The sequence below is a fragment of the Nematostella vectensis genome, chromosome 3 (genome assembly GCF_932526225.1).
Source record: "Nematostella vectensis chromosome 3, jaNemVect1.1, whole genome shotgun sequence".
NCBI classification, from domain to species: domain Eukaryota; kingdom Metazoa; phylum Cnidaria; class Anthozoa; order Actiniaria; family Edwardsiidae; genus Nematostella; species Nematostella vectensis.
Window position 1 is genome coordinate 14,654,261 of NC_064036.1, and position 22,409 is coordinate 14,676,669.

The 22,409-nt window shown below is 39.6% G+C and overlaps 4 protein-coding genes across 6 annotated transcripts in view; 1 reads left to right on the forward strand and 3 right to left on the reverse strand.

The window, feature by feature from the left end:
• Positions 1–2,213: 2,213 nt before the first annotated feature.
• On the reverse strand, positions 2,214–6,875 carry LOC5522188 (protein SCO1 homolog, mitochondrial). 2 transcript variants are annotated; one of them, XM_032367453.2, is made up of 6 exons: positions 6,658–6,875; positions 5,923–6,160; positions 4,879–5,076; positions 4,482–4,583; positions 4,022–4,137; positions 2,214–3,496 (listed from the first exon to the last, which is right to left on the reverse strand). In XM_032367453.2, exons 1-6 carry the CDS (start codon positions 6,751–6,753, stop codon positions 3,362–3,364), a joined length of 885 nt encoding a protein of 294 aa, XP_032223344.2. In that variant the 5' UTR covers positions 6,754–6,875; the 3' UTR covers positions 2,214–3,361. The 2 variants fall into 2 exon arrangements, with proteins under 2 accessions (XP_032223344.2, XP_032223345.2); XM_032367454.2 differs by having other exon boundaries at positions 5,923–6,139; positions 6,658–6,838.
• A 138-nt stretch (positions 6,876–7,013) lies between these two features.
• LOC5522186 (cilia- and flagella-associated protein 74) overlaps positions 7,014–22,409 on the forward strand; it is a 54,910-nt gene continuing 39,514 nt past the window's right edge. Inside the window, exons 1-6 of one of the 2 annotated variants that reach the window (XM_048725609.1) lie at positions 7,014–7,732; positions 9,390–9,465; positions 11,297–11,363; positions 11,706–11,794; positions 21,981–22,079; positions 22,205–22,309. In XM_048725609.1, coding sequence (XP_048581566.1) covers positions 7,555–7,732; positions 9,390–9,465; positions 11,297–11,363; positions 11,706–11,794; positions 21,981–22,079; positions 22,205–22,309 — 614 coding nt within the window. In that variant the 5' untranslated portion in view covers positions 7,014–7,554. The remainder of the gene's footprint in view (positions 7,733–9,389; positions 9,466–11,296; positions 11,364–11,705; positions 11,795–21,980; positions 22,080–22,204; positions 22,310–22,409) is intronic. The other variant, XM_048725610.1, reaches the window with a different exon arrangement.
• LOC5522305 (sulfotransferase 1B1) lies at positions 12,551–15,289 on the reverse strand. Its single transcript, XM_001641888.3, has 4 exons — positions 15,100–15,289; positions 13,921–14,292; positions 13,601–13,695; positions 12,551–13,081 (listed from the first exon to the last, which is right to left on the reverse strand). Exons 1-4 carry the CDS (start codon positions 15,251–15,253, stop codon positions 12,803–12,805), a joined length of 900 nt encoding a protein of 299 aa, XP_001641938.3. The 5' UTR covers positions 15,254–15,289; the 3' UTR covers positions 12,551–12,802.
• LOC5522187 (sulfotransferase 1C2A) lies at positions 17,107–21,018 on the reverse strand. The gene is made up of 4 exons (XM_001641887.3): positions 20,567–21,018; positions 18,361–18,732; positions 18,046–18,140; positions 17,107–17,669 (listed from the first exon to the last, which is right to left on the reverse strand). The coding sequence occupies exons 1-4, from the start codon at positions 20,718–20,720 to the stop codon at positions 17,367–17,369; spliced, it is 924 nt and encodes a 307-aa protein (XP_001641937.3). The 5' UTR covers positions 20,721–21,018; the 3' UTR covers positions 17,107–17,366.

Consider the following 22,409-nt stretch of genomic DNA (forward strand, 5'->3'; position numbering starts at 1 on the left):
AAAAGTAGTTGTCAGACCACAGGCTTCCCGTTTCCATTTGGCGGCAGTACGGGCCGAACGATTTTTTACTATCTCTTTGAGCGGACAAATTTTAATTAGTGCAATTTGTAGAATATACCATGTGAAAAAGTTATGAAAGCCATCCTGAATCGGTAGCTTTATGTATAATATTTCGATTTCGAAATTCTTAATTTTCGCTGCCATCATGGAAACGAGCCTTAAAGATAAAAATAAGCATTAAAAACAGGGGCAAATATTTTTTTCTCGAAAAAAACCGTGGATGGTCATAGGAATCTACGGAAGGACACACGTTGTCAGTATCTCGCAGTGCATTGTGGGTAATCAAGGTGGCGGTCACCATTCGTTTTTTTTTACGCAATTTACTTGGCGTTTTAACAATAAGACATGTCTAAACGCAAAAAATTGCGAAATATGTGTTTTAGGTATAATTTATTACAAAATGCTATTCCTGGACTAGTTCTTAGTGAGGTCCGTAAATATTGATAGTCTTTCTAGATATCTTTTACCTTTCTTTCTTTGAAATGTAGTCTCGTTAACTTGGAAACCGAATTCAAGTAAACGGTTAAACAGCATAGACATAAAAACAATAGGTTGCAAGATAGATAACGACTAGCAAACATCCGCAAACATTATGAAATTTGAGCCAAGAATGAAACGCTCTGTCTGAGTGACGTCATTTGATCATGGATTGCTACATGACTACTTATCTTTATTTTGAGAAGTATAACACGTATCATGATCCATTTTTCGGTTAGAATTGTTTTTAAAGAGAAAAAAAAATATAAATTATAAAAAATCCAAGATGGCGGATCCAGAGATGGCGGAAATTCTTACAAAATAAAGAGATATAAAAATGTTTATATAGCCTTTTTGCTTTGAAGAGTCTTCAGAGTGTTGATTCTGATGTATTAGAGTGGTACAAGATGTGATTTCAACCTGATATCAGATATTTTAAGCAAAATTTGATGTCCTTGTGACGTCAATAAATCATTCCATCACACTTTAAATGGGGTGTGACGATTGTTTGCAAGCTGGTGATCATTGCCTGTAAGTCTCCCCCTACACATTAGAAACACCGACTGTCTCAGCAAATTTAAATCGTCTTTAAAGACGTACTTATTTTGTAAGCACTACAACAATTGATTAGTTTTTAACCATTAGAAATATAAGTAGAATAGAGTAGGATGTTTGTAAAGCATTGAGATTTTTATAATGCTATATTAAATTATTATTATTATTATTATAGTCCAAGCTATTGAAGATATAAGGAGGGGGGACTGTGACGTTAATTGTAATACTACTCCCATTGATTGCGTTTTAAGTTGTGTGATTAAGCTGGCGTTTGTTGGTGTTTCCGCGACTAAATCCCCACTTGGGGGGAAAGGGGGGGGGAGGCTTATCACCCAGCTTGTGTCTTTTGCTCTCGCATCCAGCTCGCGCGCAGTCAAAAATCCAAGATGGCGCCCAAAACACGGGAAAGCGGGGTTTTCGTCGCGGAAACACCAAGAAACGCCTATTAGTAGGCTAGGGGTGACCCAAATGAGACTCAACTTCCAATTGGGCCACAAATTAAAATACCGCGCTCGGAGCTGCATTACAATTTGATTATTGTATAAGTCATTTTTCCCACGCGCGAATAAAATATTAATACACGCATTCCATTCACGCATTCCAGGCGCGTAGGATTGGCCGAGGGGGGGGGGGGGGGGGGGGGGGGATGTGGCGCAGTCATAGGTATCATATTAAAAAATAATAGTATTCGAAGATTCCTTAATAACAAACTTTTTGACAGCCAAGGGGGGATGCGCGCGTACCCCCCCCCCCCCCTCCCCCCTCCGTATACGCGCCAGCGTTCTCTAACTGGCCAAAGACCGCTGGCACACATATTCACGTCGTTCTCTTAGAGAGTATACGTCTTTCAAAACACTGTACTATAGCCTGCGTAGCAGCGCTAAGTGCGAGAAGAAAATCGGAGCGAGCGGCCAGGGAAGACTGGCACCTCGAAACTGGGGGAGGGGGGCGGAAGGAAGCTCGTCCACGGACCCCTTACCCCTCCCTTTTAGCGCCGCTACGCAGGCTACTGTAGTATAGCTTCAAATTTTGTAAAGAATGGATAAAAAATAATAATAAAACTAGAAGTTTCTAACAGAAAGTGAAGTGCTCGCTGGAAAAGACTATGGAGGAGTCAGAACAAAGGCACTTGTTGTTTATGTCAAGGGGTGGAGATGATATGTATTTAACACAAGGAATTATTTCAAACTCAACCTTTAATAAACTTCTACATAAACTGTTAACTTTTACAAGTACGAGGTAATTGTTATAATACTATAACACTGAAACAATAGTTTAAACAATGTAAACAATAATTGAATATATGCATCATCTATTTTGTTAATGAATAACAGTATTACTAATGACGTTTCCTTGATTACAGAGGTTTCGTTCTTATATAAAAAAAAATATAATAACAATAGAACTCTTGATATTTTGTCACTTAAAACTGTCCGCTTTGGGACTTCATTGACACTTTGTTCTTCGAAAAGAACTTTCGAATAGATCGGGCTATCACAGTAGAAATTCTTTCATTTATCCACGAAATTTGCTGGGCAAACTTTCTTGCACCAGTAGACAAAAGGAATAAAATCAAATAGAATCATTGCTCTACTTACTGAAAAAAATCGCAGTTCCACTCATATTCTGGGAACAGCGACATATCCCAAGGAGCGATTATTATTTGGCTTGTCCGAGATGGGCTTGGGAACTAATCATCGACAGCGACATACCCCAAATCGTGATTAGGTATGTTCGCTACGCTCGCAATAAAAATATAAACTGCCCACCCGCATACTCTAGAGAAATCGCGAGCAGGAACGAAATATTTTACGAGAAACGGAAAGGAAGACTGCGATGCTTATCGCGCAGGTGGCGTGCAAATAGCGGTCTTTTCTAATCAAAATATTGCAATGCTTTGTATTGTTTTAAATGTCATACTCCCTTTTGGAGGTCCTGAGGGGGACGCTAGATATGATATATATTATCACCACCTTCAGAAAATTATCCTGGCTACACGCCTAGTTACAAAATAAAGTACATCACATGTATAGCAATAACTTCATTGATATTTTTAACCCCTTTTTTGTCTGAGTGAATTAGATGGGTTGCAGCTTAAAGATAAAACCATTGTTACTGTACCTACTATTTCAGACAATGGCAGGTTCTCTACTCCTATTATTGTCCACTTTTCCTGATAAATAAGCAAATAACAGGACGTTTTATTGATTATCCTATATGCACCAACACATGACCCTAGCCATTTAATGATTTTCTGAGAACAGCCTCATCATCTGGACAGCTTATACTTAAGCATGTGGTTTGTTATGCTAGCGGCTATCTCCTCAGCATTCTTGTTCTGCCCGAAGTACTCCATGAACTCCCCATCAGGACTGACTAAATACTGGATAATAGTATGGTCCACCTGATGAAAGGGGAAACACGATCATTGAAGATTGCACAAGAAGAATCACAAAATGCTTATGTAACAAGGTAGGTTATTCTATTTTATCTCATTGTTTGTTACAACGAAAGCCTCTAAGGAAACAGGTAAGATAACAAATAAATAGTTGATGAGAAAAATTGCATAACTCCTTATAAGACGCTGACAATTTAAATGATATACTATTTGTAGATAGGAACCCACAAATTCCTTCTATTGCATATCAGCTAAAAGTATTCCATTAACACCTTGCACAGGCAGTTGTTTTGGTTTCTCTTGCTTGAGAAACCACAAGAAATAAGTGGTGTTGGGAAGTATGTTACTAATCTTGAAAGTTTTGAGGTTAAAACATAAATGGTATTCTCACATCTGAGATGGAGTGATTTTCAAAAACCAGTGACTGTCTTAACTATCACACTTTGTAACAATTACATTCTGTTAAATGGGATTTTGAAATGCACTCTACCAGTGTTTCATTACATGGTACAATATAACTACAGTACTTACTATATAGTCATTATCCTCATCTGCTGGCCCAGCACTGAAGTAAACCCTGTAGGCCTTGCATACTTCCTGTACCTTCTCAACTGGTCCGGTCAAGCCTAGCAGTTTTGGATGGAACTCTATTGATAGATAGGAAAAAAAAGTTTTCATTATTATTGAGTTGCTTTCAAACTTTTTTCAATACATTAAATAAAAAAGTGGTTTCCCAAGTTCTGTAGTAGAAGATAAAGTATACACATTCAGGTCAGTTATCAAGGTGACGAGAAAACAAGTTTGTACTTTAAAGTGGATCCTGAGACCTAAGACATGTAGCATCTTAGGTAGAGCTAGCACTTAATTCTTTGTTATCATGTTTGTCAAGGCTTAAATGCTCACCAACCTTAGTAAATGCTCACAGACTTTTATCACAGAAAAATAGATAAAGAATGATACACCTGATATGCTGCTCTTTCATTGAAATTACCTTTTACATACTCAGCAACAGCCTCCACTGTATCTCTCTTAGGATCAACAGAAATAAAGAGTGGCTGAAGTTCCTCAGATACTTTGCCTTTTGTTGTCTTGTCTGTAAGAAACACAGTATAGGAGCCGGCTAAGTTAGACAATGAAAGTCACTAATCTTTAGATGTACAAAATGCACCAAAGGTGTTTGTTTATAGCCAGTAAAAGCACAAGCAAGATGAAGAGCACAAGCTACAAGCCTCTGGAATCACTGAATCTGTGGTACATAGTTCTGTATATCTTTGCAGTTTAAGAAAAAAAGTTATTCTTTTCTTATATGAGTTCAGGGTATAGACTTTCACTTTGCAGTCTTGCATCTAATAAAATAATGATAAGTATTGGTCAGAGCTCAAACTTACCAACCAAGTCGATAGCCTCTGCCATCTTCTCCAATTCATCAGGGCAAATATCAGGGCAGTGGGTGAACCCAAAGTACAGTAGTAGCCATTTTCCTTGGAAATCTTTATCAGTTTTTGGTTTCCCATGGTGATCAATCAAGTCAAATGGTCCTCCAAGGGCTACTTTTCCTATTGACCTCTTTTTCTCTTTTTCTTTTTCTATTTAGCAAAAGAAACAAACATTACAAATTATTTTTGGCCTTTTCCTTCATATTCTACACTCTAAACTAAGAGTTTTTGAAGATCCTGAAGATCCTGAGACTTTCACCACACTTTACATAGAAAAACTGAATGTAAATGAAGACAACTATATCACGTGATGAGGGGTTGCTTATTGGTTAGAGGTATCAGATAACACCCTGTCAGGGAAGCAAGCTTAGTCATTTCTTTAAAAATTTTGGCTATACTTGGACACGACTACCCTTTCTCCCTGTTAGCCTGTTGAGGGAGCATGAACTTCTATTGTGCCTTCAATTATTAAATGCAAAACTAGAAACTAATGCACCAAGGATATTATTTTTATCTTCAATCAAAACAAATCTGTGTTCATGTGTCTTAACTAGTGGTTCAGTAATTTGTGTCTTTTTGGTGAGAAAATTTAGCATTTGTTTACAATTGGTAAGAAATCAAGGTTGATATTTTGACAAGAGATTCAATTTCTATTCATTGTTTGGATGTGCTTTTTAAGATCATTTATCTCTTAAGATCAAGCAGATCTTGTAATGTATAGTTTGATGTTTGTGCCTATATTTTAGGGGTAATGAATGTAATGAAGGTATTTGGTAGTCTCCTTCGCAGCCCCCAGCGATCGGAGTCACAAAGCGCTCCCCGCCCATAGGGGTTCGAATCTGAGCAGTCCCTATGGGCGGGGAGCGCTTTGTGACTCCGGCCGCTTAGGGCTGCGAAGGAGACTAGGTGTTTGGGTAGTAATAAATGTGTTACAGTAAATATCACATTGCAAGAAGGATTTGTAAAAATTCTGAGATGGCTATCTAATATACTAACTTTTTTCTTTCTCCTCCTTCAAAGTTCTGACATAGTACACAATAGCTCCTCCAGCAAGTAGAAAAACTGCAAACGAGGTCCATGTGATAGGCCCAACTTTTGATGTATCAGCATAAACTTTTCTAGAACCTGGTTCATTCTCACTGCGCAAGGCAGACTGACATTTCCTTGAAGTGTGTCTTGGGAATAATAATGCACCTCTTCTTTGACACAAGCTCTGCAGATTGTAAACTGCAGACTTAATAAAACAAAATTTAGAGTTTCAAAGCTTTTTTTCACTGTTCTCTAGGCAATTCTAACTTTTAAAACCACCTTTCTCATATTAGAATCTCTGTAGGCTTTGTTTTTTTCCGGCAAGATATCCCCCAAAACTTGCTAAAAATTTCTTATCAAACAGGAAATCCCTCCCCCATCCCCCCCCCCCCCCCCCCCCCCCCCCCCCCCCCCTCCATCTTCCTCAACAATAACCATCCCCGGTTATACAATTTTGGTGCAAAATTAAGCTCGTTGCACTAATATTAATTTCATAGGCCCGAATATCACTAAAACAATTTTACAGAATTCTGATCACTTTTCTTAGCATTGTTTGCTCCCACCTAAAAAATAATGCGATAGGCTTGCATGACTCAGCACCCTGGGATGTTAATTTCATGTTGAAGCGCACGAACTTTTCTTGCCATTAGTTACATTTAGCTATATATTACGCTAAAACTCAGCGATTTACAAAATACCTACCTTAGGACGAGCTGCAAATAAATACAGCTGATTTGGCTTTTGGAATAGACGCAAGACGGCTTGAAAAGTCCGGGGAACAAGTGTTATTCTCTTCATTTTGATGTGTGTTACATCACTTTTGAATCTGTTCTGAAATGTGCGAGGCTACAAAGCATAAGAAACCCACAGGAAACCCAAAGACATAAGATCAAATGCAAAAAAAAGCAGCTCACTCTAGCCTACTATGCAGCAAGTGGTGCTCACTTGTTCACAGACATAGACAAACTGTATTCCTAATGATGCTGCATTTTTATCATTAGAGATGGCTTCAAAATGACCAATATCATGAATATCATTGTGTGGATACCTGTGGTGGTCAAGGTTGGGCGGTCGCTTAGCGCTGTCATGGCCGCACTAGTTTGTTTTGAAGAGAGTCAAGAAAGTTCCCTCTTGAACATTTAGCTCCTGCATAGACGACGTTTTCCAACGCATATAGCGACTATTCTTCATAACCAAGGATTAAGGAATCATAGACGCATCTTTGTCAAAACTGGAAGCCTGATTGCGTATTGTAAAAGCGAAGAGAACCGTTTTGATCAAAAACCACAGCTGACTCGAAGAGGCTGACAACGTAATATTTTCGCTAATTTTTCTTGATTGAAACATACCCTTCTATAGGGGAAGATACTGGGAAATGTGATGAGATGGGTCGTAGAATACTCGATACAATGTGGATTGGAGGGACATTATGGTTCTGTTTGTCCATATAGAACCACGTAAATATTTGATAAGTAAATTGCCTCTGTCAAACAGTTGTGGAGTATCGACCAGCGACCTTTAGGAATTGAGCTTTGTTTTGGCCCTTGGATCGTTCCTCGTGCTTTAAACAACCAAGAACCTTCTAGATTGGTTTTCACTATGGAAGAAGCAAGTTTAGAGGAGGCACCGACCATGTCAGAAACCGAGAAAGCAGAGCTCTCCGATTTAGAGTATCAGCCAAGTGCAGAAGACGAGGATGAGGAGGAAGGAATGGCTCCAAAGACGAATCAGGCGAAGTCGGTTAGCTATCGAGATGTTCTGTGGAGCTCAGATGGTGGTAAGAAGCATACTACAATTGTTTTGTTGAATATTTTGCTATAATTCTTACATGATATAAGGTTTTTCACAGATTGCAGGAAATCCCAATAATAACCCATATTACCCCAAGATCAATGTTCTGCATGTCCAGCTTTAGTTGAAGCCCCCTGCCGATTAGGTGCTCTGAGATAGAGTAGAGTCAAATATCATACTCAGGTGAAGGCGCTAGAGTCTAAGAGATCAGTGGAGTACTGTAGCTGTCAATGTTAGCGAGTGCTAATTAAATCTTATCAAACAGCACTTCAAAGGACTGAAAAATATACTTATCGAAGTCTTGAGATGCAAAATTATCCAAGGTTTATTTTGATGCCTATATTTCCCTATCTTTTTTGTTGTTATGACTAAATTACAGAGGGTTCATACAGGCAAGCAAATGCCCCAGTATTTTCCTCCGATCTATTTATTTATTTATCTAAATTACAATGGGGTCCTACAGGCAAGCAAATGCCACAGTATTTTCCTGCGATCTATTTATTTGTATGTCTAAATTTCAGGGGGTCCTACAGGCAAGCAAATCACCCAGTATTTCCCCTGATCTATTTAATCTAAAGACTAAATAACAGAAGAATCCTAGAGGCTAGCAAATGCAAATGCAGTATTTTCACTCACATTCCAAACAATATTACCTGCGTCTTGAGCGCGGTCCTGTTGCAGATTTAGTGAAATAATATTCAAACCGGTCTATTAAAAAGATGCCCTAATTTCAAAACATCTAAAGCTTCTTTACTTGTGGATTCTCAATCACTTTTGAACAGTTATAAAAAGCTTGTTAACGTTAAATCCGCTACAAAAGATTAATACTTAGCAAAGGAGTACTTCCCAAAAAGGAGAATTGCATGAACTGGCTTGGAAAATCGCCTAGAATTTACCACTTTGACTCACAAGTCTTGCTTAGATCCGGTGGAAAAACAGCATGAAAATAGCTAAAGCCAATTGATAGAATATTATACTTATCAACATGCTGAAGCGAAACACCCCTGGACACATTACAGGGGGTAAACGTCAACAGCATTGAGTGTTGACAAGACATGCTGATGGATCCCAACCCTTTAATTCAATTAACCGTGACGTCATCATTGCTCCCCAAAGCTTGTCATGTAAAGTTAACATTCATTGTCAAAAAAAGACCAATAATGAAATTTAAGGGGTAGGTATATATGTGATATTTTGACCATTTCATTGTAGCTAAAATAAGCTAGAATCTAGCAACTTCTTTAAATAATGGGACCAAGGATTACTCTAATTTTTGTTTAGAAATTTGGGAGCCATTTATATCCATAGCATTTCTGAAAAAAAAGGTATCCCATTTTTTAATACTTTATTAAAAGTTATTGCTATCCATTCAAGTAAAAAGCAGCTGAAATTTTTATATAGTAACTACAAAATAAGATAGGCCTTCATTGAAACACAATTTAGATAAAAAGAGTTATCTTGCATGACAATAACCTAATCTTAGTATGTGGTGATTGTGGGTACTCCATAATTCCAAATACATTCTCTGAGTACCTTAAAACACAAATTATGATTTTGGCTCTACATAGACTCAAAATTCCTGTATCACATAAGAAAAAGGTGCACTAAATATATTACATGTTTTTATATTGTTTGGACCTTAGGCCAGGTTGACTATGAGAGTGATCCATCATCAGATGTTGACAGAGATTATTTCAGTGATGAAGGTTCTCTTACTGGGTATGTACTATAAACAAACCAGTACTTATTATCAAACAAACAAAAATCAAACAAACAGACAAACAAAGATTTGATGATGGAAATGGGAATTCATTTTATGTCTCTGGATTTGATGGCCTGTGGTGTTTGCCACTGCATTGTGTTGACTGATGGGTTGGAAGTGAGTGTGATTGTCCTTGGGAATCCCCCAATTAAGCTTCACATTTGGTAGCATAGTGGACATGAATGGAAAGCTTCAAAAGTAAATTCTTGTCATCTATTTATTCAGTTTATAATTAGTTTGTATTTTTGATTAATCTGTGTATGTGTTGGGTTTTTGTGTGAAAGAAGTTGTTACAGTGTGACATTAATTATATAGATGGTACCTATGACTTGTATCTCAATCAGCTCTTTCGCATCCTCCAAATGTAATGCCTGGTTGGGTACCTATGACTAGCATAGATGGTACCTATGACTTGTATCTCAATCAGCTCTTTCGCATCCTCCAAATGTAATGCCTGGTTGGGTACCTATGACTAGCATAGATGGTACCTATGACTTGTATCTCAATCAGCTCTTTCTCATCCTCCAAATGTAATGACTGGTTGGGTACCTATGACTAGCATAGATGATACCTATGACTAGCATCTCGATCAGCTCTTTCTCATCCTCCAAATGTAATGCCTGGTTGGGTACCTATGACTAGCATAGATGATACCTATGACTAGCATCTCGATCAGCTCTTTCGCATCCTCCAAATGTAATGCCTGGTTGGGTACCTATGACTAGCATAGATGGTACCTATGACTAGCATCTCAATCAGCTCTTTTGCATCCTCCAAATGTAATGCCTGGTTGGGTACCTATGACTAGCATAGATGGTACCTATGACTAGCATCTCAATCAGCTCTTTCGCATCCTCCAAATGTAATGCCTGGTTGGGTACCTATGACTAGCATAGATGATACCTATGACTTGCATCTCAATCACTTCTTTCACACCCTCCAAATGAAATGTCCAACCTGACCTGGTTTGAACCCTGGTCCTCTTGCCTAGGTTGTGCCAATGAATTACCATGCCTGTGTGACATATAATGTTAGCGTAATCAATGTAGGATATGTGTTTTTGACAGTGTGACATGTTCATGTACTTGTGTGTGATATATTTGTTTCAGGAATATGTGACATGTCTTTGTGACATAGTTGTGTACCTGTGTGACATATTTGTGACTTCAGTGTGTGCCTGTGTAATATTTTAGTATTATGAATATGTGTTTGCCTAAGTGAAATATTAGTCAAGAGTAATGAGTGAGTGTGATTTTAGAGTGTTCACGTGTGAAACAGTATCATGTCTAATACATGGTGGTTGGCCTAAGTGACATAATAGAGTAATAAATTAGTGACACTTCAGAGTGTTCCTGTGTGCAAGGCCCTAGAGGGGGTGGGGCACTGGGGGTGCATGCCCCCCCCAATATTAAAAAAAAATTAAAAGGAAATGACAGTGCCCCCCAATATTTTCTTAATGTTTCTGTATTATGCCCCCCTCCCAATATTTCGAGGCCTGCTATGGCATGTTTTAGTATGGTTATGACATGGGATTTGGCCTATGTGACATATTAGAGTAATGAGTTAGTGTAACTTTAAAGTGCTCCCCTGTGACACATTGGTATCATGTCTGTGACATGATTGTGTGCTTTTAAAAGTGACATGTTAGAGTAATGAGTAAGGGTAACTTGTTTTCCTGTGTGACATGTTAGTGTCATAAATGTGTGACGTGAGTAGTGACATGACCACTGCATTACACTGCCCACCATGACCAGCATCAAAGATGATTGTGTGTTTTGCAAATTCCAGAAGTATTGAGGGAGGGGAGCTGGAAGATGAATATGCTTCAGACCCTATTGTACAACAGACAAGACAGGTGCAGTATATCCTTTTATTTATTAATTGGGTGATCCACAGCAGCCGATAGTAGCTTTTGTAGAAAAAAAGCAATGCAAAAAAACTTGTCTTTTGCACTGTTCAGTTTATCCACTATATTTTATGAGCGTGAAGTGTCCACAGTGGCCACAGTCCAGAAAATTTTGAGTATTTTGGATTGTTTTATGTTTGCATATGTTATTCTATTCACTTCAATATTCTAATGGGCATCCAAGGAAATTTTTGTTACCTTAACATGAATAAAAAATAGGATGAATTGGAATTGTACAGCAGAATTACAGTATGCATTTGTTTATATTTTGTACCTGTACTTCATTATTAGGAGAAACTCCGTCTCTTGGCTTTACGTCGTCATCTGGATCAACTGAGTGAACAGGTGTTGGAAAAGGACTACATGGTCAAACAGTTCAGGTGAGACTATGGCATATGAATATAACACATTTTTGAAACAATATGGAGATGCCAAAAGCAATATGGAGATAAGTGGGTTACCGCGATTACCATCTCTTTAACCAATCAGATTGTAAGGGATAAGTCCCTTGAGTCTAGCAGTAAAATTTACTCAACATAAGCCAATCACAATTGACCCTTTGGTAAGTAACCCAAACTTAAAACCATATGTTTTCCAAAATGGGCCAATTGCCTCCTTTTTATCTCGATACAAATAATTTATCTGTTTTAAATACATATAAGAAGAGTTTCCATGGTAAAAGTTTAATAAATTCTTTGAAACACCTGAGTCCTGTATCAAATTATGCTTGTTATGCATAATCTTTGCGCCAAAATGCATTCCAGAGTTTAGGCTCGTTTTAACAACGAAACAGCTACCTGTGGTATCATGACTATACACTGAACAGACTCAAGGGACTTATCCCTTACAATCTGATTGGTTAAAGAGATGGTAATCGCGGTAACCCACTTATCTCCATATTACTTTTGGCATCTCCATATTGTTTCAAAAATGTGTTACATTATGGACCTCGTTACTCAGGCCAGGGGAAGGGTTCACGGCAAGTCCAAGATACTTTTGGTACGCTCATTTGAGTTATTAATACCACCACTTTGAAGAAAGAAAGGGTATCATAAACAGATAAATGAACCTCCCCGCTATATATGATGTCTTGGCTACCAGCCTGTCACTGTTAGCACAGTTAATCCAAGTCAATCTAGGCCGCCTCAGGCGGTTTATTTTTTATTTATTTTATGATATTTGCTTTCTTGTTTTTATGCTTAGAAGAATGCGAGTTTCTGTTCTTATATTTTTTTACATAATAGGCTGTGCAGTGAGTGCATCGCTGCTAAACTATATTGCTCATATGTAGTGTAGCGCCGAATAATATTTCGCCATTCAACTGGTAAACAGACTTGGTATCTAGTTCTTTAAGGGCGAACAGAGTTTTTTTTTGTAACGATTATACCTCAAAACTCTATATCGAACATCTTCCCAGCCATCCTTGTTTCGTATAACTCGTCAAACATCTTGTTCTGTTCAGCGGTGAAATGGTTTCTCCAGTCACCAACCACCCCTTTGCGGATAAAGTTCGGTTCATTAGGATTTTTGAATGGCTCTTTAACCTTGAATGGCTCCTGACTTTTCATAAACTCAAAGCTTGTTTGACTGACGATGCGGTCCAACTGTTCCTCTGTTAGTGCTCTGCCAAGGAACTTGGCAATAGCTGCTACCGCACCTCTGTGGTCCTGAAATGAGTAAACAGCGGCGCAGCCAGGATTTTTAACAGGAGGGGGCCCAAAAGAGACTTCCAAGCTATTTTCTCCTGTATTTTAGATAATGTCTCATACATTTAATGTATTTTTGGCTGCTAAAGGGGGGGGGCTAGACCACCCCCTGGCTACTCCCCTGGTAAAGGCAACATAATCACTATAAAAAATTTTTTTGTACGTCATTTTGAGATACAAAAAGGGTTGATCGCACAATAATTTTGATCGTACAAATAAGGGACTGAAAAGAATGTTTAGAAAGATGACTTTTTTTTGGTCTCATAAAACCGTAGACAGCGGAAATATCACCATCCTCGGGGACCCAGGGCGTCGCGGAGATCGGGCACACAGGGAGCGCGCTAGAAAGAAAGATAACTTTCTTTCTCGCGTGCTCTATGTGCCCGAATTCCGCGACGCCCTGGGTCCCCGAGGATGAAATATCACGCATATCTTTTCTTTTTTACATGAGAAAGAGAACGTGGATATAGAGTGAATTACCTTCTTCATATCCTCGTACTTGAGAAGGAGAATATTAGGGTCGTCACGGTGCTCCCACCAGTCGAGAACGTGATCAAACCACGAACCGTACTGCACTGAAGTGAATAGAACGACGATTCTTTGAAAACAGGGACGTAGCAGGTATCGGTATATTGGGGGGGGGGGGGAGGCTGGGGGAATAATACAGAAACATTACGAAAATATTGGGGGCACAGCCACGCTCTTACTGGTGATTTCCTTAGAAGATTCCTGCTATGGGCCCCACCCCTGCTATGGGCCTGGAACTATCGCAATATTTTGTAAGTAATCCTTTGACGTACCTTGACCGCTCATCATCATTTCGAAGAAATCATTCCACTTTTCTTGGAAACAGTACTCTTTGAACGTGCGATGGTGATAATAGTACGATACCGCCACGTCTTTTGGGTTACGGATGTTGTAGATGTACTTGGCCGTGCAACCGTCGCTCCTGGGCACTAGATGGTACTGTAGATGGGTTTTAAGGATCCTCGGGGAAGGTAATGACTTCGCAAAGTCTGTCACTGTCTCGTAGTTTCGCATTGGGGTCATTCCTGCTCTTTTCTCGCAGGAAAATGCGTCTAAGTAAACCGCACGGCATATTAATGGTGACTCCTGATCAAATTCGCCGCCATTAAGGACTTGCTTGACGATTTCTATTGTCCATGTTTGACCTGAAGTAATCATGGATTAAAAGTAAATGATGCATTTCAAGGGTTGTTTGTTTCAAATGGTTATTCATTGCACGTGATCATAAATTGGACGATCATGTTGTTATTCATAGTGTGATTTCTGATTTAAAAGATATTACGTCCTCCTTCCCCCCTCTCTCCGAGACTCCTTCGCCCCGGAGCTTTCACCTTCTGCAAGTGACCAGAAAACAAATTATGTTTTGTTTGTTGTTTTAACCCCCTCCACCTCCCCCGAAGTCAGCACTGCTGGCTCCCCTTCTCCTTCCCATTTGCCTGCGGTTATGTGCTATCGGACGCGATCATGTGGAAACCAGCATTTGTTTATTCCAAGCCATCATTCATTTCAAGTGAATATCATTACAAGTGATCATTCCTTCTGTTTCTTGTTGTGTTCCGCTGTCTCTTTGTGAGCTGTATGTTTTGAACTATGGGTTTTAAGTAGAGACATTACCGAATGGTTCTCAGGCAAGCACTTTAGAGCATGAGCATTTTTAGTATTTTTGGGAAAAAACAAGCAGCGAGCACTTCGAGAATCAATACGTGCACGAATGAAAAATTTGCGCGAGCATGCGAGAATTGTCCAAAAACTGCGACAACTTCGAAATTTCGGGCGCCCAAATATCGTACATCAGCAACAAAACACAGATCAGTATGTAATGCATCGTTAGTAACATTCGAAAATTGCGATCGTGACACTATATTTATCTTCCAACTCTCATTAGTCATTCCAAGTGTCTGTATGTATTTTTAATCTGTCTTGGCCGCGTATCCGATAAGTTTAACACTCACCACTTTTAGGGTATGCCGTCAGAAAGACGTCATCGTCCCTTAGCTCCAGGTTTGCGATTCGCTGCACTTCAACTCTCGTAGTATATTCGTATAGGACTATTCCGTCTATAACTGGCATCGAGTCCGGATATTTAAACTTCTCATTGGATGACATTTTAAGTTTTAAAGTGAGCTTGGTATCGAGCGATTTTGCTTTAATTATAAAGGCTTTTTGATGGCCGGTGTTCCCTTGTTCCAGAGCCTCGAACGGCGAGGTTGAGACGAGGCTCTGGCCTCTTCAGAATCTGAACTTGGTCGCTGATTGGCCAATTGACACGTGGTCATGGAAACCAAGAAATTCTGACAGTTTTCTATTGTATTTTCGCTAAGTTCAAAAGGTCAAAACATCTAAACGAACGGAGTAGAGGAGCGATAGATTATTTTGATCGCAATTTTCATAGTACTTTGCAGTCCGAATTAGTTACAAGATTTACCAGTATTAAAAATGTAAAGTCTGTTCAAGAGAAGTGTCTTCACGATTCATCAAGCGGCGAGATGTCTTCTCTGTGCTGCCGACCCAGCTACGAGAAATCTCTAGCTTATTCCCGGCGTTTGCTCTCGATAGTGGATTCAACTATCCCAAGCAAGCGATTCTTTGATAGACTCGTTCCGAGGATAACTGCGAGCTTATCCGCGATTTTCTCCTCCTTGAAGCGCTTTCATCCCGAGAAAATGTTGTATTCCCCACCTCCTATGCGCAGATTTTTGTCACTAACTCTACAGTAATGAACCCACGGGTTTCAAGATGAATGTTGTTGTTTTTTAATCGGGTTTTCATGCGCTTTTCATCGTCGTAAATTCAATTCCCGAGCGAAGAGATGTTTACATCCAAAGTAAGCACCACGTGAAACTGACACATGCTAATCACAAAACGTTAACATGTAAGTGAGGCAGAAATCGAAATAGCGCTTCGAAAGGCCAGAGCCTCGTCTCAACCTCGCTGGCCACTAAATAGAGAGACGTTTAAGGCTCTGGAACCAGGGTATGGCCGGTGAAGAGTGAAATGAAAATGATTGCGTTTATCCATTAAGTCACGTGGAGCCACTTACATTAGATACCCACAAACTTGAACGCGAGGGATAAAAAAACCAGTTCTAAAGCATCGACAGAGTAAAACAGTTGCTAATGATGATGGCTAGTCTATTTTAAAGACACCCATTCATCATCTTTTTGTTTATGCTTGATAGAGATGACCGAACTCACTGATATGCTTCAATGTGGACTTTAAAAGCACACTAGCATACACACATTGGCACCAGTCGGGCCAAGACGGGACGCAGCACAGTCTATTACCCGTGCAGTTCGGCAACCATGGACAGCTGTTTCGTCCTTATTATGATATGCTTCATTAGATATCGGAATCATGCATGACTTGATTGCTTAAATCTATTACCGATTGAAAGAAAATTGTCGCGAAAATTACTCCGATTTATCCGGGATGGGATGTTGCCTAGATAAGAGATACTCCAGGCGCGTACCCAGGATTGGCTAAGGGGGGTGGGGTGGGTGCGAAGTCATATGTGTCATATGAAAATAGCAAAATAGCATTGTAATTGATAATTCCTTAATAAGAAATGACCCACTTTTGGCCGCCAAGGGTGCGCACCCTGTGTACTCGTCTGATACTAGTTCGAAGTCGATTGTCTTCGAGAAGTTATGAATCAAGTCTAGTGAGATAAGGAAAATGTATTTAATTGTTATCAAATTCGTATTTATATGTTCTCATTAGCAAATTTTTTTGTTCATTGCTTTGTTTTGATTTTTGTTAAATTGCGCCCTGAATCTCATAGAACACTCACGGTTATTATGTAGCCCTTACTAAAGGGTCGACGTTATAAACACCTCCTTCAAACACTGGATCTGGACAATACTTTAGTATGACTAAAAGAAGAGTATCTATACTATTAAAAGAGTTATTGGGTGGACTTAATCGAAAGAGGGGGGGCTTAATGAAGAGTCACTTCACAATAAGTTTTCCTGTTTTTGAAACGCTGTTTTTAGCCTCTATACAAGTCTCGGTGCTATAACTAAAGTACATGATGCTGGTTGTTATACTGACAACATAACTGGTAACATAATTAATGTCAATTTTACATTATATAAGCACCACAAACACTTTTGGAAACCCCTTCCTGTTTTCAATTTGTCGAGTTTTGAAGCTATATTTCTTAACTGAGACTACAAAATCAAATCCACAATTTAAATGCTGACGTGCTCAAAATCGTTATTTATTTTCCAAGTGCACTAATGCCTGAAAACTCAATATCAAACCCCTTTCCAGACATCCTTGTTTTGTATAACTCGTCAAACATCTGGTTTTGTTCAGCGGTGAAATGGTATCTCCAGTCACCAACTACCCCTTTGCGGATAAGCTCCGGTTCATTAGGATTTTTGAATGGCTCTTTAAGCTTGAACAGCTCCTGACTTTTCATAAACTCAAAGCTTGTTTGACTGACGATGCGGCCCAACTGTTCCTCTGTTAGTGCTCTGCCAAGGAACTTGGCAATAGCTGCCACCGCACCTCTGTGGTCCTGAAATGAGTGAACAGCGGCGTAGCCAGGATTTTTAACATGAGGGGGGCCAAAAAAAACTTTCAAGCCATTTTCTCCTGTATTTTAGATAATGTTTCATACATTTAATGTATTTTTGGCTGCTAAAGGGGGGGGGGGGCTAAGCCACCCCCTGGCTACTCCCCTGGTAAAGGCAACATAATCACTATAAAAATTTTTTTGTATGTCATTTTGAGATACAAAAAGGGTTGGTCGCACAAATAAGGGACTGAAAAGAATGTTTAGAAAGATGACTTTTTCTTGGCCTCAAAAAACCGTAGACTGCGGAAGACAGCAAATATCACGCATATATTTTCTTTTTACTTGAGAAAGAGAACGTGGATATAGAAAGAATTACCTTCTTCATATCCTCGTACTTGAGAAGGAGAATATTAGGGTCGTCACGGTGCTCCCACCAGTCGAGAACGTGATCAAACCACGAACCGTACTGCACTGAAGTGAATAGAACGACGATTCTTTGAAAACAGGGCTGTAGCAGGTATCGGTATATTGGGGGGGGGGGGGGGGGGAGAAATACAGAAACATTACGAAAATATTGGGGGCACAGCCACGCTCTTACTGGTGATTTCCTTAGAAGTTTCCTGCTATGGGCCCCACCCCTGCTATGGGCCTGGAACTATCGCAATATTTTGTAAGTAATCCTTTGACGTACCTTGACCGCTCATCATCATTTCAAAGAAGTCATTCCACTTTTCTTGGAAACAGTACGGTTTCAACGTGCGATGGTGATAATAGAATGATACCGCCACGTCTTTTGGGTTACGGATGTTGTAGATATACTTGGCCGTGCAACCGTCGCTCCTGGGCACTAGATGGTACTGTAGATGGGTTTTAAGGATCCTCGGGGAAGGTAATGACTTCGCAAAGTCTGTCACTGTCTCGTAGTTTCGCATTGGGGGCATTCCTGCTCTTTTCTCCAAAGAAAAAGCGTCTAAGTAAACCGCACGGCATAACATTGGTGACTGCTGATCAAATTCGCCGCCATTAAGGACTTGCTTGACGATTTCTATTGTCCATGTTTGACCTGAAGTTATCATGGATTAAAAGTGAATGGTGCATTTCAAGGGAATGCTGGTAGCCTTCTTCGCAGGCAACTCGAACGTTTTTGTTATTTTTTAGGTTTTCTTATGATTTGTGCTTCCTGTGGCGAGTTGAACCGGTGATCACGCCACAGAAAACCCGAATTGATAAAAGCACTTTTTTCCCCAAAAAAGGCCCAAAACACTCGAGACGTCTGCGGAGGAGGCTAGGAGCGCTTTCAACTCTGAAAAAAAAATACCGGTTCGAATTTCCGGAAATTTTCGTGGTAACACGGTTCGTACCGAAAAGATCACGTGTTTACTCCCATAGGCAACCCACTTTGGATTTTAGCTGTTCCAGAATGGCGGGGATCTGTGAGCGCGAGGGACTGGGACAGAAAAAGATCAAACGGAAAGCTAACTTTTCGAAATTTCCAGGATTGTGGACAACCTCGAAAGGTTGTCCATAATTTCCGAAAGCATTTCGCGTTCCATTTGATCTCGGATCAGAATTTCCGGCGGGTTTCTTTTACAAATGGAAAGCGCCCTAGGATTGCTGGTTTCAAATGGTCACGCATTGCGCGTGATTACATATTCCAAGTGATCATGCATGGTCATGTCATTCATTGTTAAGCATTTTAAAGCATTTTAAAAGGCTGAACATGTTCTTAAAGATGTTAAAGTAAAACTCCCTATGAGGGAAAGAGAACTACACAAATGATTTATAATAGCAGAAATATTTGAGGTTTATTAAAAACATAATTTGATTATGCATTTTAGAAAGCATCACACTAGCAAAACAGTATTTTGCTGTTGTCTGAGCCTCGACATGCTTTTTTAGCACGTCCTTGGCAATATCCGACTGGACGTTATTATAAAAAAGGTTCTTATAAAAAGAGTGTACCACCATCAAATAGTAGGACCATCACGGAATGGTACAGGCGAGACTTGAGTGCATAAGCTTTTTTAGTTTTTTAACACGAACGCGCGCTATAAAAGGGATCGCTCCGCCCCCTTTTTCACGAGCTCATGCACAAGTGGTCGTCATTCAAAACTAGATATCATTGAGTGCGGACCTCTAAAACTGCCAGAAGAAAACATAGCAAAAAGTAATGCCGTACGACAAACTACGACAACTGTAAAGTTGTTGAAGGACTATCAGGCATATTCGGGAAAGTGTTTGGAGCCAATTCTCAAGAAGAACAAAAGTTGTCATTGAGAAATCAAACCAACGCGAGCTTGTTTGAGTTGAAAAACAACTTCCAAAAATAGAGCGCGCGCGCTCATCTGAAATGCCGTCATTCAGGTGTGCGCGCGGACAAACAACAAATTTGAATAACTCCACCTCAAAACCTATCTAATCCTCCCTTATTTTTCGTTTTGTTACAACAAAAGGCTAGTAAATAGACTGTTATTATTTTAATAGTGTGTTTTTAGCCAATTTTGAGTTCTATTATAGCTTTCTGGCTTCTCTACGGAGCTCTGCACTCAGTGATGTGAAATGACGAATGACAGCTTGCACGTCCCTTTTATAGTGCGCGTTCGTGTTTAAATATATCGAGCAGCCAGCTCTTTCAAAATCAATACGTGCACGACAAAAATTTGCGAAAGCATGCGAGCATTATCTGAAAACTGCGAGCACATTGAAATTTCCAGGGCCCAAATAGTTATCGTACACCAGCAACAAAACACGGATCTGCATGTAATGCACCGATAATCAAATTCGAAAATAATGGCGGTCGTGACACCGTTTATCTTACAACTCTCATCAGGCATTCCAAGTGTCTGTATGTATTTTTAATCTGTCTTGGCCGCGTATCCGATAAGTTTAACACTCACCACTTTTAGGGTATGCCGTCAGAAAGACGTCATCGTCCCTTAGCTCCAGGTTTGCGATTCGTTGCAGATCATCTCTCGTAGTGTAGTCGAAGTGAACCACTCCGTCTATTACTGGCATCGAGTCCGGATATTTAAACTTCTCATTGGATGACATTTTAAGTCTTAAAGTGAGCTGGGTGTGGAACGGTTTTGTTTTGATTTTAAGAGGCTTATGGCGGGAATAGCTTGCTTCGATTGTCGATACTCGGTATGGCCATTGAAGTGAAACGAATCGTTTAACCTTTAGACCTCTAAAAGGCCTCTAAAAGCCATTTACATTAGAGACCCACAAAATCTAACTTTTAAGGGAATACAAAACAATGTTCGAAAGCAGCGACTCAGTAAAACAGTTGCTAATGATGATTGTTAGTCCATTTTATAGACACCCTTTCATCATCTATTTGTTTAAGTGGGAAAACGAACTGATATGCTTTAGATATTATTATGTCTACGATAGTACGCGCGCTCTGATTGGCTGTTGAGCGGGCTGGAATCCTACGATATTGCCCGTGGACAGTTTTGGATATTTATTTTTTTTTCGCAGCGGGCTTTGTTTATATAGCCGAGTGAGTTTGCGAATTTTAAAGGAGGAGCGTCACGCCTTCTCAAGTATTCCGAAACGGATAGCCCAGATCGATCTCTGAGAAGGGAGAAAAGTGCCGTTGATAAATCTTCAAAATTATCTCTGTTTTACTGCCCATCCGAAGGCTAAATCCAAGTTTCTGTTACAAACAATGTTTTTTCTTATTAGCTAGCGTTATATTTTTAAGGATAATCGTTTTCTGATTAAAAAATGAGTGAGATGAAATTTGGAGTCGTTCGTGAGGTTTAGCAAGAGAGCGGAGGTCCAGCGATCACTATTGGAAGTCTAATCATGCACGAATTTGGATCGAAGCGAGTACTCAATATCTTTATTAGAAGGGTAATCGAATATTCAATGTTGACAAGAATAATATCATTGGTAAGACTTTTAGTGCAAGGTCTATTTATTGCATATGTAAACACAACTTGACGTATATTATATGTCATTCTCTTTATAGTATTGCTTTTTCTATCTTTCTCTTATCTTCTCTTTATCTCGGATATTTTTGCTACTGGTGGTCTCTGCTTATTCCTAACTGTAAATATTTGTAAATTTTTATTCTAGTGTCTTTTGATTCATTGTGATATTTATACTGGTATATCCAGACTTACCTATTTCGTTGTTGAAAACTTGTTCAACTTGTTCGTCTTTGAAAATTTGTTTTGTACGTTCCCGCGCAAGGTTTAGTTCCAGGTGTCCCTCACCACCTACCCCCCCCCCCCCCCCCCCCCCCCCACTCCATTCACCCGCCTGCTTTCGCTTTGTACATCTTAACACGTTGTTTGTTTCCAGACAAGAGCTGGTCAAGTGCAGGGATCATACACTGGGCCTTGAAAAAGAAATAGATGATGTCCGTAAAAAAATTGAGGACGCAGAAAACCGGCAATATATGTAAGAATCACTTTGTGAAAGAGGGGAATTGAAGGATGGGGGGCGTGGCAGATAAAAGAATGGAAAATAAAAAACAAAACTAAAAAAAAATTAGAATTGCTAAATTCATGTTACAAATTTCGTAGGGCATCACTTGGTCGGCTGAACTCGCAGTACTCCAAGCTGTGCTCTGAGCTTGCAGCGGAAAAAGACGTGGAAAAACAGATCCTAAAACAGCTAGACGATGCCGAGTAAGTACTTATAGAGAAGGGAGGGGAGTGGGAAAAGAGGTCCTAAAACGACTAGACGATGCCGATTAAGTACTTAAAGGGAAGAAAATGAAAAAGAGAC